The 18634-nt window shown below is 41.8% G+C and overlaps 1 protein-coding gene across 1 annotated transcript in view; it reads left to right on the top strand.

The window, feature by feature from the left end:
• The window catches only part of TLN2 (talin 2), a 183990-nt gene that overhangs the window by 69811 nt on the left and 95545 nt on the right, over nt 1-18634 (top strand). The window contains exons 26-32 of the mRNA XM_024199754.3: nt 2304-2512; nt 3641-3760; nt 5993-6190; nt 8264-8403; nt 12009-12102; nt 16995-17084; nt 18311-18433. Of these exons, the coding sequence (XP_024055522.2) occupies nt 2304-2512; nt 3641-3760; nt 5993-6190; nt 8264-8403; nt 12009-12102; nt 16995-17084; nt 18311-18433 (974 nt within the window). The remainder of the gene's footprint in view (nt 1-2303; nt 2513-3640; nt 3761-5992; nt 6191-8263; nt 8404-12008; nt 12103-16994; nt 17085-18310; nt 18434-18634) is intronic.

Here is an 18634-nt window from a genome sequence, read left to right as displayed (position 1 = left end):
TTTAAATGGACGTCAAATATTAGTCCTTAAAATTCTCTAAGTAGGTGTTGACGTTAATGCTGAAATGGGATATTTTTAAATATTATTGATAAGCATTATGGCAATTACTGTTTAATTTGATGTAATTGGATCAAGACTACACAGATGTCAGTTGCTTTCATTTGAACCGGATATAATTGGATTAAGATGACACAAATTTTACATAGTCATACAGTAGTCAGTATTGGATGTCCAATGAAAATTCAGAAGTCTTGATACTTGAAGCTGAAATCTAGTAGCACTTTTAAAATCAAGCAATAAGATAGCTGTTAGGTTAGAAAATCCTAGCCAGTAATGCATTCCTATGTAGTTGAAAGTCCTCTTCAGTATCTGTTTCCGTACTTTCTATCTAATACAAACTTTGGTAATATGAGAATCTTTTTGTGCTTGAACAAATGCTGAGGTGGTGGTCTATGGGTGTTTTGTTTTTACTGCATAGCACTTGGGTACTGTTAATCCTAATTTTATATTCCACTGGTGGAAGAGTCTCTGCAGTTCATATTTGTCCTTCAGTTCATTTGCAAGTTTCCCTTGTTTTGTTTGACTGAAACTCACTGCCCCCAAATGAAGACTGAACCATCAGGTTTTTTTTTTTTATTGTTGCTGCATGATATGTGATGACCCCTCCCGCACTTTTATAAATCTGCGCAGCTGTTATATTCAACATTTCAGGTGCTGACTTGCCTCCTGGAGGACTTTGGCATGATCTTTAAAGGACTGGGTTGGAGCCATAAATATTAAAACTCATCTTCCTCATTTTCCCTTTTATTGAGACTGACAGTAGCTGCATCTCAGGCTCAGCAGTGATCAGGACCCTATTGATCTGTGTGCTATGAGTGTCCCTGCCCTGAGGAGGTCAAAGGTTAAATAAACAAATCAGAATAATTAGGGAAGGGGAAGGTGCCATAGAAAAGTGAAGTGACTTGCACACAGTCATACAGCAGGTGGGTGGATAATCTGGGATTAGAAGACAGGACTCCTGACTCCCATTGCAGTGGGAAGTAACTAGTGAAGGGAAAAAAAATTCAGAACCTGACGCTTCTAATGTAGAAAAAAGAGGATTTTTCTGGGGAGAGTTGAGGAGTTATTTGTGGCTTATAAGCAAGGAATAGGCCAGGGCAAAATTTGTATTGCAGGTCACTGAAGAGAGGGATGGAAACTAGAAACAGTGGCAAACCCGATCAGTGCATAGAATTAACCCTGCTTTACTTCTGCAATTGTAGTACTGAGCATGTTAACATTAATACACTTTTAATTGGCAGCCATGTAATTTGTATTCATTAAGTTGTGAAACTACATCCCAGCTGTGTAACTGTCTAAATATTTATAGATTGGAAAGCAAGTGATGTAACAAAGCAGACTGGTGCAGTGAATGGGAACCTTTTTGTAGTATTTTTGTTGTAGGAATGACAGAGTTAACCTCTGAGCTGCAACTGAAAAAGACCACCTACATAAATGGAGCGCGTTGTTATGCAGTTCATTGCTGTGTAGACAATGAGTTTACCTCTGTTACTCTGGGGGCTAATAAAGATCATTTAACAGTTCCAGAGTACTGTATAGCATTTCAGTAAGGGCTGAATTAAACACAAGATAGCTACTTTCTTCCACTCCTTGCAGGGTCACAGGTCTTGGCAACATGGCTGTGAACATATTGAGAGTCTAGGTCAGACAGGCTACACAAGCCAGTTTTCATAGGTCTGCTACATGACTGTCTGCATGATGAAACTAAGTTATGCTACTGCGCTGCTTTCTCCTTGAAATCCTCTGTGTAGCTTTTGTACTTCAATTTCAGCTTGTGCCCTATCCAGCTTTAGTGAAAATTTCAAAAGCCTAAGTCCAATTTTCCAAAGAGATTTAGACTCTCAGGGCCCTGAGTCTCCTTGAAAGCCAATAGGATTTAGACTCCTAAGTCATTTAGTCTTTTTTGAACTTGTTACCGCTGGTAGCTAAGACTTGTACTTTTTCACTAGCTAAATTGGAAGTAACTTGAAACTGTTAAATTTTTCTTCTTCTCCCTCCATAAAAAAAGATCTGTTTGGTGATTTAGAACCACCCTGAAATGAGCTCTTGTAGGTATAATATTGATTTTATGGCTTTGCTGTGGTCATTTCTCAAACGTGTTCACATCTGAAACACTCTCATTTTAAAATGTTTGCAATGTTCTGTAGAAAGGGGGTCATTACCTTGCAATTCAGCTGCCATAAAAGAATACACATTGCGCCTTAGAGGACACTAACCGAGTATTTGATGAAATCTGAATGTAGGGGTTGCTGCCAGGGAGACAGCTCAAGCTCTGAAGACTTTGGCTCAGGCAGCAAGAGGCGTTTCAGCATCCACCACTGACCCAATGGCAGCACATGCAATGTTAGATTCTGCAAGGGATGTCATGGAAGGCTCTGCTATGCTTATTCAGGAAGCAAAACAGGCTCTGGTTGCACCTGGGGATGCAGAAAGTCAGCAGAGGTTAGCTCAGGTAAGTTGCAACCTGGACTAGTGCACCTGCTGTACAAAAAGTGCAGAGAGTGACTTCATGTTTAGCTCAGGGCACTAATAATGCAGCGAGTGCTGGAATGTAATATTCTAGGCACCTTTGGGAGACATGCTGTTAATGTAATTCTCTTTACAAAGGCTTCTTTTTAAGAGCTGCAGTGATGTGCCTGCTGTACCTTACTGCATGTGAATAAGGCCTTTAGCCCATGCCTTATTTGGGCAGTATACTCTTGATTGTGAAATAGAAAAAGTAATTAAATTTCATGTTACCAAATGAAGGGTCCTGAGTCGACTTGCGGTGTTTGTAACACATCCATCTTTCTAAACAAGTGGTGTTTCAGCATTACTGGATCTCATCATTGTGTTATCGGAACGAAAGATCCTTTTTCTGTTGACTGAGGGAGTTTGACTATTTTTAAATCAAAATTTGAGAGACATGTTTTAAGTAATAGTGCCTTGAGGCAGAGTTGCACAGAGGTTTTAGGGAATCTGGGGAAATATCTGAAACTCAGGCCCTCCATCCTTCCGAAAATATTATCACTATGGGGTGCAGCTTGACTCCTGTCCCACAGGGCCGGCCCTGGCTCCATGCCTCAGGTGTTATGACCTGGCATGCAGGGTCGTAACTCCTCTCAGGTTTGTCCCAGCAGTCCCTCCATCGTGGGGGGAGGATTTCAGTGAGTGGTGTTGCAACTCGGCATGTGAGATCTCAGTGTCTCCCAGGCCAAACCTGAGGGGCACTGCAACCCTGCACACCAGGTTGCAACACCGTTTGGTTTGGGGCACTCTAAAACAGGGGACCCAGGGCAAACCGCCCCATTTGCTCCTTTCCCCCCAGGCAGCCTTGCTGCAGGCTTGTGTGAACAATAATACTTAAAGCTTTTCTGTAACTAACACCCGGTTCGTTGGCTAGTTTCCCCTGTAGATGGGAAAACTGAGGGAGAGCGGTTAAGTGACCAGCCTCAGAGGAGGAGTCATTGTTAAGCCAGGATTAGGATTTAGACATTCCAAAACGACACTGCCCTTTAGCTAGATTTTATTGTGGTATAGGACCTTATTCCTCATTGGGATTTCTCATTTGTTTTGCCTGTGCCTGTATGTATATTTCCAGGTGGCCAAAGCTGTGTCTCACTCATTAAATAACTGTGTGAATTGTCTGCCTGGACAAAAGGATGTTGATGTGGCCTTGAAGAGCATTGGAGAATCCAGCAAGAAACTGCTTGTTGATTCGGTGAGAAATCTTTGATGTTAAATGGTGTTTCAGAAGTAAAAATCTGGCCTGGGTTCCTCACAATTTAAATTCTTGAATAGCCAATATACTCTAGATTACAAGTCAGTCTTGTATAGTAGCCATTTTTGATCCTGAACTGCTTTTCTGTTGATTTTGGGAAGTCTCCATGTTTGTGACTTGTAAAGATTGCTAACCCTGCCTAGGTTAACATTCGCTCCTTTGTTGTAGTCTCAGCAGAGGGACCAATGTTTGAATGGATGCGGACGCTTGAAACATACAATCTGTTTTCTTCCTAGAAGTGATCCTTTTGAGTCAGTATAAGAACCATGATCCCTGCCACCTGGGGATATTCCCTTCTGATGCTTTGTATCAAAATGTCACTATTTTTCTTTTGCATCCCTTCTAAAAATCTGTGGTGAATCTGTTTAAATGAAATTACAAGTCATGTCCCTATTTCCCACCCTGAATGTCACTAATAGCTGGCAAAAGTTGTAACTTGCCTGAGGCATATGGGTGTTCTGTCGTTTGGTCAAGTTTACTCTTCCATTACTAGTTCCACCTGTTCCACAGATGAATGGAGGATTGCACATTCAAGTACAATCAGTCAAGTACTTCCATGAATGCAATAGTCAATTCAGGCCTCAAACACAATTAGGAGCCATTTAATACTAACACAGCTACTGTAATTTTCAGTGTTGTAGCCGTGTTGGTCCCAGGATATTACAGAGACAAGGGGGGAGAGGCAATATCTTTTATTGGCCCAACTTCTGTTGGTGAAAGAGAGAAGCTTCTGAGCTTACAGAGAACTCATTTTCAGTTCAGTTACTGTAAATCTGTTCTGTGAAGCTTATTTTGGGGAGTGGATAATGCCTTGGAATACCGGAGCCTCCAAAGTTTGTGCCTAGTGTGACAAAGTTCTGTCCTTGACTCTGTGGGTCCTGTGTTTCCTGATGGATTTTGCTAGCCTCAGAAGCTCACTGTGACCCTCCACATAGCCCTTCTCTCTCTAGAGGCAAGGGTCACAGCTCACTGAGCCAATTTCATCATAAGCCAGCAAGGGAGGTGAGGAGAAGCAACCCTCCCTCACACAGTCTCTGTTGTCTCCCAGTATCAGTGATTAATCAGGGAGGGGAGGAGGGAGCCCGGGCCCACCCTCTACTCCGGGCTCCAGCCCAGGGACCCTAAAATTAGCAGCTATAGAAGCTGACTTTTTGGAAATAGGACATGTACAATTCCCGGGGCCGCTTCCCCACAGCAGCCCCCACTCAATATCTTCTTCACAATTACCTCAGGGCCTCCTTCCTTGCACCTGATATAGATTTGTACTGCATCGTTCCTCCAACAGCGCAGCTCCCTTCTATAGCTCCTGACACCCACACCTCACTGACTAACTGGGAGGCTTTTAACTAGTTCCAGCCAGTCCTTGATTGGCTTCAGGTGTCCCAATCAACCTAGCTATCTCCACCGCCTTCTAGAAGGGTCTTAATTGGCCCCAGGTGTCTTGATTAATCTGGAGCGACTGCCATTTGGTTACCATGGTACCAGGGATTTGTTTAGCCTGGGGCTAACATACCTGTTCCTCACTACTTTACTGTAGCCATCTGTCCTTGCCCCATCACACTAGTTTACAGCTGCCAGTATTTTAGAATGAAAGGACAAATCAGAGTATTTCCATGTCTCCTCTGAGATGGGAATCAATTACTTGACCCTAACCTGCCAATATCTAAAGCAGAAATGGATTTGAGCCCCAAAAATCATAACTGGTTTTATATATTGAACAATCCTGAAGTTTTAGGGGCTGCTGGGTCCTGAGAGTAACACTGACCGAGGGGGTCTGTTCCCTTCTGTGACTGAGCCTGAAGATAGCTGCTATTCCTCCTGGTTAATGGACTGCCGGCTTTGAGCTCGACTGGCAGAGTCCTGCACTTCGGAGCAAGACATTTAGAGTTTAGTACCTACAGTCTGCCCAGCCAGCAGAATGGTTGTTACACAGGATTATGGTTCGGGCCATCTCTGAAATAAAAGAAATCCTAACAATCCAGGTACTGGATGTCAAACTAGACTATCACAGTGGTCCCTTTTGGCCATGGAATCTATGCAGAGTATTGTCAAGTTCAAAGATCACACTGCCATTACTTTAATGTTTTGAATTGTGTTGAACTGCGTAATTAAGGGCTAGTCTGAATGGTTGGTCTCTGTGGTCACTAAGACACATGTTGTCTTCTCTTGAAGCTGCCTCCAAGTTCTAAATCTTTCCAAGAAGCCCAAAGTGAACTGAACCAGGCTGCAGCTGACCTGAACCAGTCGGCGGGGGAAGTGGTTCATGCTACCCGAGGCCAAAGCGGAGAGTTGGCTGCAGCCTCTGGCAAGTTCAGTGATGACTTCGATGAGTTCCTTGATGCTGGTATTGAAATGGCTGGTCAAGCACAAGTGAGTTTTGGTGACTGTAGTCGATAGCTGTATTACACTGGGCATGTAGGGATGTTAAACTGTGCTAGTCTAAACCTATATGGAGGCAGTGGATGTTACCGGAGAGTCAGATCTACCATTCAGAAGTGACAAGAGCATGGTGGGGTTTGCATATTGTGCAAGATAGATGGGTATATCTGTTCCTGGTGCTTGTTGAAACTATGATTTCATGCTCATCCATGTAGTGTGAGCCTTGTGGTAATTGATTTGTGATCTGTATAGCTGAAGATAGAGTAATCCATTGCCTTTTCCAGTGGTCAGAAGCTTTGTGAAGGACCACTTTGTATTTTGGTGCAATTGGAGTGTAATTGAAGTTTAAGTTAGTTAAACTTAAGCAGCTCTAGAGCTTGAATGCCCAATGCCCCAAAGAATCAGAGTACGAAGAGGACTCAGCACACAGTAAAACCCCTATAAACTGAACTTGGCATCTTCCGTTCAATGTGACACCAGAGCATACACTTTACATCACATCCACGGATCTGTCGAAGACTGGAGCCAACCTGTAGAGAAGGTTGGTAAAGTGCAACGTGTGTGACAGCATTGTGTAGTTTTGCAAGGTGGAAGCCCAGGGACTGGATGGACATGGAAACAAAGGAATTATTTCACCCCTGTTCCTCCAGTCCAGAAATGTAGTTTAAGGAACACTAGGTCAGCACAATACCCAAAGTGTGACTTTAATAAATTTAGTGGGGTGTAGAATGAGTCAACTTGCCCTGCTACCACCTTGGTTTTTGCCTATTCTGCAGCTAACTGGTTGAATTGCAGGCTCCAAGCTACAAATCAGTGTTCTTCAACATCACTATATTTAGTGTCCCTTAAACCTAATGCTTTGTGGCTAGAGCTGGGCTTTTATAGCAAAAAGCAACCCTGAATATTCTTGCAAACAAAATCCATCAATTTGTGCTGTGCTGGTGCTGGTCAGCTGTTAATGACTTACTTACAAACGCTAGAGTGGGAGGCCTTTAGTAACAAGGTTGTTCACTGACGTTAAAAATGTAAATTTTAGTGCAAATGCCTATTTGCAAGAGATTTTCTACCAGCAATGATCTTGTGGCTCTTTTGAAAGATTTGTCTCGATCACACAATATCCATGAATAACTGATTGTTTTCATCTAATGTATGAACAAAAAAGGATGCTTTCTGTCTGTAAATAGTCATTCAGTCAGAACAGAAACAGTATCTCATGACTTGGGTGACCTGTCATGTGGGGCAAATATAGTAAATACAGAAAGCAGTTCACATAGATAGACTGAAACCCGGATCACATCAACTAAGTAAAATACAACTTGTTTGCAAATATTTCTAACATGGAAAGGCTAATTTTATTGCATAAATCATTGACAAAAAAAATCTAACCACTGCTGTTTGTCACATACTGTAATTCTGCAATACTATTTTCTAACTTCACGTGTATAAAATTATTTCTTAGTCATTCCCTGAAAGTAATGTCATGTGATGTCAAATTCAAATTATTTATCAAATAAAGCTACATGGTAGATTTAGTTTTCCAGAAACTATTACTTCTTCATATAGGGCACCCCTACAATTAAATGTTTTTGAAGGTCTCTTTGCAGAATTTCTGTTTGCTTAAGCCATTCATCCAGTAAAGGTGTAAGTAAGAGTGCTTGTAAATGACACAGAAGGTGCTAGAATATAGTTGGTACCCGTTGGCCGAACAATGTGGGTCAGTGTGGGTCAATGTGCCAGGCAGAGACATACAAGAGACTTGACAACAAAAGCATTGTTCAGCAAGTAGTTAAATTTCCTTCCACTTCTCTGTGAATGCTCTTACTGTTGGAAATCAAGCTCCTTGTATATGGGTTTCTTTTTCTGCTATATGAAAGGAGCTAGAGGCACCTATCTGGGCAAGCAGAGGCGATGCTCAGTGGCCCTATCTGGAATGTCATCCCATGCATGTCATTGGTTTTAGATGGATAATTCAATTGAATTCCAAAATGCAGTGCTTAAAGTTTTAGCTGTCTCTCTAGCTAATTCAAACTGTGTACGAAATGTTATGCTGCTGTGGTTTTCCAGACTAAAGAGGACCAGATTCAAGTAATAGGGAACCTCAAGAACATCTCTATGGCCTCCAGCAAGCTACTGTTGGCTGCCAAGTCTCTCTCAGTTGATCCTGGAGCTCCTAATGCCAAGAACCTCCTAGCTGCAGCTGCAAGGTACAGGCATATCACCTGATTTCGTTTTCCTAAGAGAGTGTTTAACTGTTTTCCTTTGCAATCTGTATTATTTGTTAGCTTATTCTTCTGGTACTCTTGGTTAACCATATAGGATGTTCCATGTTTCAGCTTATTAAGTGAAACTGAAATCATCGGAAGCTTGCTTACACTGGGTTGGTGTAAGTCAGTATAGCTCTATTGAAGTCAGAGCCACGCTGACTTACAGCAGATGAAGATCCAGTCTGTTTTTTTAAGAAGACTATTTCTAATGCTCGTTCTTTGTCCATCCGTCTACCTCCTTCCCTGCTCTCACACATGCAGATGCTGAGGATGTTGCTATATGCCTGCTGCTGGCATGGCTTTCAAAGAAAACTCTTACTAAGCAATGTCCTTGCATATGTGGGTGCAGGGAGAGATTTCACTTTTATTTTTTGTCTAGGAACCAGTTTTTTATTTTTGGAGTTTTCACCTCATTTGGGGGTTGCTGCTGATCCCATCTCTTAAATGTGCACTCCTACTCCCCAATAAAGTAGATGGAATGTGTAGACCTTTTGCAAGCCTGCTGTCAGAGCTGCCCAAAAATCTGGTTAGCGGTCTGCTGCAGTACCACTGCCTGGTGCTCTCACCGTGTTATCTTCTTTTCCCAAGTCACTTTATCAAATGAAGTGCACACAATACATTTAGATGACTTAACTTACTCTGGATGTCTCTACGTGGTCAGGGGGAGAGCACTCTTATGTAACCTTTGCCTGCAAGGAAACCAAGAGGACGGGAAAACACCTGGCACTGTAATTTCATGTTGCAGCAGTTGATGACTTTCTTGCAACTCACAGCATAATGAGAAGAACTCTGTTAAAACATATCTGGAATGTAAATCCCTTTCACTGCCACTGGAATCTCTGCATTTATCTTCATGACATTATGTAGGAGTTTGGTTCCCCAAATTTAAGTTGCACAGGAACTCTGCATAATCCATTACAGAAATCGAGACTGTAATAGACTCTGTATAGTCTATTCAAAGTGAAATCTCTGTCCTCTCCTTACCATCCATGTTTTGATCAGAGAACACAAGTAGTAGTAGTTGTGCGGCTGGCTGTCTTTCACTTTCTTAAAGCATTTTCATGGTTTTGGGGTTTTTTTTGAAGTCATTTGAAAAATTTCCAGACCTGGATAAGTTACTTCCACTTTGGATTGCTGAACGTGGGGGGTTGGGAGATTAAACTAGTCTTCAGAAGGGGAATATTAAGGGATTGGGCAGAAACTGGCATTTTGAAATCTAGACATTAAATAAAAGTGATTTCCAAGGTGAAGCTTGGACTCCATTTGTGAGTATCATGTTCCATTCACACCAGTAAAGAATGTATTGGGGAAAAAGTGTCCATAGACAAATGAATAGAGCTATTTTTGTAGGTCATGAGATAAAAATTGCTCAGCCTCAAGATGAATGTGATGCATTAGCTGGTGCTTTCGTCACAGTGCCCAAGTTCCATAGACTGCTGCTTTTGACATGCAGCCCGTGTGTAATAAGAAGGGGGTGAGAATGATCAGCAACTCCAATTGTCTGATTGGACCTGTTCTGCGGTGCTAATATACATACTTTGTGCTATGCTTTGCTCACCAGACTGACACTACTCATGGTGCAATGCCACTCGTTGGTTCTCAACTTGTGATCTGTGTACTGCGGGTGGCTCAGGGAAACCTGGCTCATAAGGTGGTGCAGGATCTCCTCTTTGGATCAAAATTGCTAAGCTGCTTTAAAACAATTAGTTTTCCTCTCATTATCCATTTAAGCAATTGCTGCAGTTTCCACTGGGCTGTTGTACAGTTTTGGCTAAGAGTGTAGCATTGTACGTGTCACACTGTCTATGACAACGTGGTCCAGAGTATTACATTGAGTTACTGCTACCCATCTCTGAGCACTGAATTTAAGAAATCCTCATTAAAGAAAACTTCGTACACATATGTCACTTGTGTTGTAGCAGATGGTCAAATGGCAGCCATTGTATTTTTCAGCATAAGTGTTAAGCATCACCAATATTGTGGAAATCTTTGCTGTGTATAGCTACTGTACAAAACAAAGGGTTGCTCCTCTGAATGGTGTGGGCCATGTTGTGAAATCTGTTCAAGGGCTGATGACACATTCACTAGTTTCTATACAGAGTCTCAAACACAGGACAAAACAAAACTGGAAAAATGGAAAATACATGCGACTGTCAGACTCGGGATAGCTCTGAAACATAAAATTCCTTAGCTTACAATCGTACTAACCTCTCTCTCTCTCTCTGATATTCACAAAGCCATTCTTTAGTCCATCTATGCTAGTTTTCCTCTATAGTTTCCAATGGTGGGTACAGTTTTGTTAGTTTTGCACATGTATCATGTCATGTCTGAGTGCCAGAAGAAAGCAGTGGAGACACACGTACATATTTGTATGTCTCACACACAAAAACTATGTTAAATGAATATTCAAGTTGAAAAAAAATATCATGGAACAAACCATGACATTTGCTGATATTGTATTTTTCATTCTGCTTGTGTCTTAGACCCTCCCACTCTCCCTACCCCTGTATCTGCAGCATCTTTTCAGTTGAATTTTCATATTCCACAGAGAATTAACTTTGAAGGCACAAGGCAGTGCTTACCAGTGAGATGTAGGATAGGTTCATATGATTTAAAATACTTTTAATTGCATCTGATGTCGTCTGCGTGATCAGGTATTGTTAGCAGCATTCTTGATCTTTAATAAAAAAGATGGTTTTCAAAACACACATTTTTATTAGGGTCTATAATGCTGTGAGTCTGATCAACAAGCAACCAAACACAACATCCTCTAAAGTACACTCTGTCTAAACCAGGGCTTGTGTGGTATTTGAAATTGTTGAAAAATTTAGTTCCATCCACATTTGGTTATACAGAGTGGTAGTCAGGTTGAGGGCCCATGCCATAGACTTCCCCATGGGGTTTCTGGGCAACACAGTTGCTAAAGTTCTGGAGGTTTTTTAGGGGAGGAATGTTGGGTTGTTGTTTTGTTTTTGTTTTTTTAATAATTTTTGTTGTACCCTGAACACAAAAGTGCTACAGCCTGGCTTGCTAGGAAGTGGGTTTTAGGTGCTGCTGTATTCTGACATTTCCAATCATAGTGGTTGTGTGGCCAGGCTTAATTTTGAAATTGCACCATAACATTAGATCCAGAATAAAATAAACTGTCAAATAATTTACATTTATTATGCATCAAATTCCCTTTATGAACCAAAACTGCAGATGTCCTAGAAACTTGCCATCATGACAGGAAGATCCCACCTGTTGCTTATGTGCTAGGTGACAAATGATTTGGACAGAGGGCTTATGTTTGAGGTGAGGATCGCTGTCCATCAATTTCACTTGGCGCCTCTTTCGCTATGTTTTTCTCAGCAGGGGTTAATATTGTGTTCTCTCCACCAAATATGGTATAGCTCACTTACTCCACAAGCACCAGCGGTGAGAGAAGTGGAAGAACATTTGGGCTTGAAACTGCTTTTCATAGTGTACAGATGAATAAGACAAAATTGGAAATAATGGAAGTTGGTCAGTTTTCAAAATGTCTTTTTTTTTCCCCCCCTCCTTAGAGCTGTGACGGAGAGTATTAACCAGCTCATCACTCTGTGTACCCAACAGGCGCCAGGGCAGAAGGAATGTGACAATGCTCTCAGAGAACTGGAGGTATGCTCAAGCTTGTGGTCTCATGGGGTGAACCTTCCTGTGGTGAAGATGTCAGTCGGGCTTTACATTTTCTTTTCCCTGTCTGAATAGCTGCTGTGTCATTGTCTCTCCACTTGATATCTGTGGCAGAATTTTTTTCCCTCTAGTTGTATATGAAATATGCAAAGAGCTTTCTAATGGAGACAAACTTAGCACGACTTCTACTGAGTTGGCCAAAGGGAGTTTACATTTTACCCCACATGACAGAGCAGTTGTATATGGGACTATAAAGATACCAGTCTCCACTGCAGTAAATTGGAGGGTGCACACACGAGTCACTTTCAGAGGACACAGGGAGAAGGGTTTACACTAAGAAATCTTTCACTAAGATGGCTGATGGTACACTGAAGGAAGCCGTGACATCTTAGCTTTTCTGCTTTGTCTCTGTGTAATTGGAAATCCATGATTCTGAAAGTCACATCTATCTAAGAAAAGTTGATCATGAATTACTCCATGATTTTTATATTCCTCTAGACTTCTAATTCCTCATGTTTTCTTTATCTCGGTCTAGCTGAATGTCTTTCAACACTGTGTGATCTAGTACACACTCTCTATTGTGTTCTGCTACATGAGTGTTGTGACAATAGCTCTGTAAATTGACTGTGTAGTGGATAGCTAGTTGGCTCTTGTTGAAAGGCCAAGTGCCTACGTTAATATCAAACCAATCAGCACCTGCTCCAAAATGCTAGGCAATAGTGTCTTAACACCAATTTAGCTTAGCTTAAGTTACTTAGGCAGCTTACGTCAACCTAACTATGTCAGTGTCCACACTACAGCCTTGCTTCCACTGATGTAAGTGCCCTAGTACACCGACAAAATAACTCCACCCGCACAAGAGGCATAGGGCTTATGTCAGTGTAGTTAGGGTGACACAGTGTGTGTAGTTCTGAGGGAGGATGTTAATATTGCGGAGTTTGTGGAGGAAGTCAGTTGTGTCCGGAAGGAAGCTGGCCCTTTGTGTGGTGAGTGGTTTGAGGATGGTTTCTGTGAATCCCAATATTCCTTCAGTAAGAGTGCTATGGGCAGATAGGATGGGACTGCCGGGTTTTCTTGTTTGTGTATCTTGGGACACATGTGGAAGGTCCCTGGGTGGGTTTGTGGGGGATGAGTTTGTAGAGTTTCTCTTGAAGTTGTTTGGGGAAGGATTTGATGATGTCTTTAAGTTCCTAGGTAAGTTGTGGTTTGCAGTGTGGGTGGGGATCTTTGAGTTCTTTATAGTAGGTGGTCTAGGAGAATTGTCAGTTAGCCTTATTAACTTAGTCAGCACAGTCCAATAAAAGATATTACTTCACCCACCTGGTCTCTCTAATATCCTGGTACCGACAAGGCGGAAACTACACTGCATACTACATTGTCCCTACACATGCACACGCTATTTTTGTAGTGATTCAAGACAAAAAATGAAAAGGCCATGGGAGGTGGAAAGTGTTTTCTCTTCGTACTTTAAGACTTCCCTCAGCAGGACATTGGCTTTCCTTGTGCAGAACTGATGTGATCAGCACTGTGATGTGGCTTTCTTGCTGTGTTTGTAATGCTGATTACTGCCTTACTGTGTTGAGTCTTTTAGGGTACTTTATGCCTGCATTTTTCCATCGTTCGTTCTTCAGGCCAAAAGGAACAAATACATTAGTTAGGTACCTTAGATGCCACCGGTTCTGTTAGAATCAGGGGCTTCTTAAATGATTGTATTCCAGAGGTCGTGATCCCTAAAGCCAAATGGTTTAGGATCTTGTAAGGAAAGGAGGTATGAGTGGGATTATACTGACAGTCAAAACCAAATTTGGCCCTAACGAAAGGGGGTACAACACAGTGTAGTCACATTTGGCTCTCAGTTTGTTACCGCGTACTTATTATAGAAATTGTTTCAAGCTACAGCGTGTGACTTTGCCACAGTTCAGAGCTACTGCCAGGAGAGAGACGCTCAGTTTTCATCTGTGGATGTGCCTTGTTCAGTGGGGCAAAGAGAATGAGTCTCTAAATCAGAAATGTTACGGTGCTGTGCTTTGTTTCTTCTCTTTATTAGTTATATTGTTTAGCAAAGGCATATTAACAGAGTGAATGGGAAATCTCAAATCCAATGATTTTGTTTATTTTCAGTTGGCAACAAGCATCAAAATGCTTTGCTTTTTGTTGGGGGGGAGAGAGAAGGATGTCACGATGATGAATTCAAGCTGAAATCCAGCCAATGCTAAGTGTGTTATAGTAGGTGTGGGAGTGGAGATATGGAGCTGTCACACTTTTAATAACAGTAACTGTTTCAGTGAACATTTGTAAGAACTCTCAGCAGTAATAGTCCAAGGACATTGCCCTGGCATTTTTACCACTAAACAAAACACTTTTTTCTTTTGCTTTTAAATTTCAAATCACCTGTGAACAGTACAGTTGTGCTTAAAGTCAACTTTTCTCCTTGATTTACTGCATGACCAGTGTATGGAAATATCAGTGAAGAGTGATATTTTTAATAACACAGGCCAAGGAGAAAGTCAAGGGAAAAATGTATAGGCTGATTACACAGCTCTTCCTTGATTCTTTGATCCCGAAGGAGGAGTGGAGAGAGATGGGATTTAACTGGAGGAAAAAGCGATAGTAGAGCAGAAGGGGATTAAGCACTGAGTGAACAAATGAGGTCTTAGAGCTGCCACCACCCAGGTTGATGTGACTGGCAAGCTCTGATCAGAGTCCCAGGACACAAATAGCAAATATTAGCAGAGCTTTGGATGAAAGCTTGCACAGTGCTTGCTCTCTCGCTATCCCTGTCTTTGGCCGTTACTGTTAATTGTCCATTTCTGTGAGACGTGACCATATTAATATAAAAGTCAAACTAGAAATGGGATTGACTGCCTGTAGCTTCTTCCATATAAAATGGAACCAAGTTGAGAAGAGCCGGTGACATCTGTCCAGAGACCTGTAAGGAGCAGAAGCCTGCTGGGAGGGAATCCTCGGCTAGGAGAGCTGCCAAGGGTACTGTGAGCCTGGCGGGAGAGCTATAAGCAAGGGGAAGCTCTGATAAAGGGCTGGGAAGACTTGACGCTAGAGCAAAAGCTAGGTGGATGCTGAAGCCAGTTACCAACTGAAATGACTAGTTTTGTCTGAGGAAGGCTGGGTGGAAGATTTGTGGTGTTTTGAACTTTGTTAATAAACCAGACTCTTGAAAAGGAGACCGTTAGTGGGAAAACCCCTGCAGTGTGAAGTCAGATGAACTTGGGTAGAAGAGGAAACAGAGGCAGCAGCAGGGTCTGAAACCAGACCTGGGTAAACCTATAAGAAGTTTATAGGAGTTCCCATTAACTTTGGGGAAAGTCAGCATCAATAGTGTTACCCATTTCACTTTTATTATGGTTAAGCTATAAGGGTCTTTCCCCATCATCTGCCTTTTTCCCTACCTCATTCACCAATTTCTCCTACTAGCCTCCTCTGGGCTCCCTACAATAACTGGGAAGTACAGCTTTAGTAGAACTCAGGTGTTTCATCAGTGACTTAAGTAGAGTGTCCACCTGGGGCGTGCCCTGTGGATCAGATAAAGCAAAGCTGCACAGACTTTGTGCTTTCCCAGGAGTATGGAGACCTTGTTTCCATCTCCCAAGGCAGATGGATGTAGCGAGTCATTCCTAGCACTTCGGATAAGGAACAGACAGGAGGGTTTTTAGCAGCAACAGTTGCATTTTAACTGTCAATCTGCTGTTCTGTTTTTTCACTCCTTCCTGTCCTCTGTCCAGGGAGTCTTACAGCTCCTGTCTCTGGAGCAGTGAAAATGTGGATAGAACATGATTTGCTCACTGCTACTCAGTAAATTGCTACGGAGGGGTGGAGCAGGGTACTGAAGTACTCTAGGGAATAGAGAAAGAGAGGGGCAGGAAGCAACAGCAGAACTGTTAGCAGAAGAGATCTCTTGTTAACATTGCCTTTTTCATACAGTAAGATAACTGGCAGTAAAGCACTTAAAGGAAATGATCTTGACCGTAACTTTTAGGCTGTTACAAGACAACAGACAAAGCATGGCTCAACTGCAAAAAATTGCTTTAGAGTTAAAAGTTCAGCTCTGATAAAGATCTAAAATTTAAATTCTTGCCCAGATTTCCTTTGCTGAAAAAAATCACGCAGCAAATCTTTCAGCTGTAGCCCCTTACTAACTTTCTATACTTCCTGATTTCACTCATGTTGGAAAGACCATAAGAATAGCTCATTGGGCTGTTATTCAGCTTCCATTCTTGACTGTAAGCATGAAAATCAGCTTTAAAAAAACAATTTAAGCAAAAGAGGAGACTCGCCTGTTGGATTTTTTTTATGTTGTGAGAATTTTTTTATCCAAATATATTGATTCCTCTTTACAATATATGAAGTAGCTTCTCCCTTGGATAACTCTGTGCAGTACTCTCAAGGTCTGGGTTCACCCCAGGAGAAGGGCAACTCTTACTTAATTCTACTTGTAACATAAGTATTTTCAGACAGCATTTGTCAGAGGGAACGGTGCTCGGAGGTTCTGTTGGCAGGGAGGAAAATGCAAGCAGATGGTGCACTTACATTTAGCCAGGTATCTGTCTGTGTCTCTAAGCAGCAGGTAACAGGAGGTGGCAGCTTCTTGAATCAATTTTTTTTTATTCCCAGGAAGTCTCTGAGTTTGAAAGAGGGGTTGCCAGTTTGTGATATGGTGACAGAGAGGAAAGTTTACAAATAGTCAGCTACTAAAATATCTACATATTGCAGTGTCTGGGAATCATGTTCTTTGCCTGGAGATAAAGAAACTAGGATGTGCAGATGTGTCCACTGGTTTAATTACTGTGGTAGTGTATTTGTCTGGCTCAGATCCGTGTTATAGCTACTGTAGTAACTGAAGCTGCTCTCCTTTCTTTCAGACAGTTAAAGGAATGCTGGATAACCCCAATGAACCTGTAAGCGATCTCTCGTATTTTGATTGTATTGAAGGTGTTATGGAAAACTCCAAGGTAAATCTGTTATTCTACTTCCGTGTGTCTGTGTTAAACAATTTCTAATCAATGGAGGGGTTTGCAGGCTAATAAAATACACCCCGATATAACGCGACCTGATATAACACGAATTCCGATATAACGCGGTAAAGCAGTGCTCTGGGGCGGCGGGGCTGCGCATTCCGGCGGATCAAAGCAAGTTCGATGTAACGCGGTTTCACCTATAACGCGGTAAGATTTTTTGGCTCCCAAGGACAGCGTTATATTGGGGTAGAGGTGCACACTGGAAAAAGAATGTCTGCTTCTGGGAAAAATTCTTGTGCTCTAACCTTATTAAATTCCCTGGTAAAACTCCGTTTGGGACTCTTGTGAGCAATCTTTATGCTGCTGTTTGGATTTTTTGTTCATCTGAAGACCTATTGTGCTGACAGCATTTAGTGTCATGTGATTGCCTTGTGATATTGTCTGAGATCTAACTCACTAACAATCCAAATACTTCAGGATACCACCACTGTAAAATCTGGATTGTTTTTAGCCATTTTGTGTCCTGTGTCTAAACTTGGAAAAATCATAATCTATGGGAACCACCTTTTTTAGTTTTAAAGCTTCATTTACCCCCTCCTTCCCCTTCCCCCCCCCCCCCCAAAAAAAGCTTGTGTTAATTGACTAGCTTTGCCTATAGGAATAAACCTTTGTTCCAACTGCGATTCAAACTGAAATTAGTTTTTCACTGTGTCTACTCTGTAGTGGTTCAGCAATTCTGTAAGTGTTAAAAGTTACCACTACATCACCGCAAAAGTATTTTACAGTGAAAATCTTACCATACTCTGGAAATCCTCCCCTGAAAGTTTTAGTGCATCTTCATTTTGACCTTTTCAGTATGTGATGCATTGGAATAATCGCAAAGTCTTCATAATCTAAAAGAAAAGGAGTCTTCCTAATGCACTGGAGCATGGAATTAGTTTGCTTTGCTGCTATACCAAAGACATTGCAAGCTAAAAAAAACCAAGCAAGATAGGCTTCAGTGAGACACACTAAAATTTTACAGGCATTCCGATATTGGGACGTTTCCTATATGCCAGTACTTTTTCCACTAAGTTTCAGCAAGTGTTTTGGGGCAGACAAAGAGGCTGTGCTCAGTAGTTGCCTCTGCTCCTGTGTGCAGTCCAGAAAAGCTTGGAAAACACTGCCGTGTAGAGTGAAGTATATAGGGGGAATAATTTACCCTATTTTCAATTGTTAAGGTCCTTGGAGAGTCAATGGCAGGCATTTCCCAGAATGCTAAGACTGGGGATCTGCTGGTCTTTGGAGAATGTGTTGGAGTTGCTTCCAAGGCACTTTGTGGTCTCACAGAGGCTGCAGCCCAGGTAACCACTTGTTTATGAAGCCTGTAAAACAAATATGAATCTGTTTCTGTATTTCTGTATCGTGTGTGTGTGTGTGTGTGTGAGAGAGAGAGAGAGAGAATATTTGAGCTTTCATTCCTGTTGGCCAAAGAATCAGAATATTTGCATTGTTCGGTGTTTTTCATCTTGGAAGAGTTGGACAGACATTAACTAATACGGCAT

This window comes from Terrapene carolina, unplaced genomic scaffold, assembly GCF_002925995.2.
Source record: "Terrapene carolina triunguis isolate 2854851 unplaced genomic scaffold, T_m_triunguis-2.0 Scaffold67, whole genome shotgun sequence".
In the NCBI taxonomy this organism is placed as follows: domain Eukaryota; kingdom Metazoa; phylum Chordata; order Testudines; family Emydidae; genus Terrapene; species Terrapene triunguis.
Note: the sequence above shows the minus strand (reverse complement) of the source record. Positions and strands in the feature narration are given on the sequence as shown.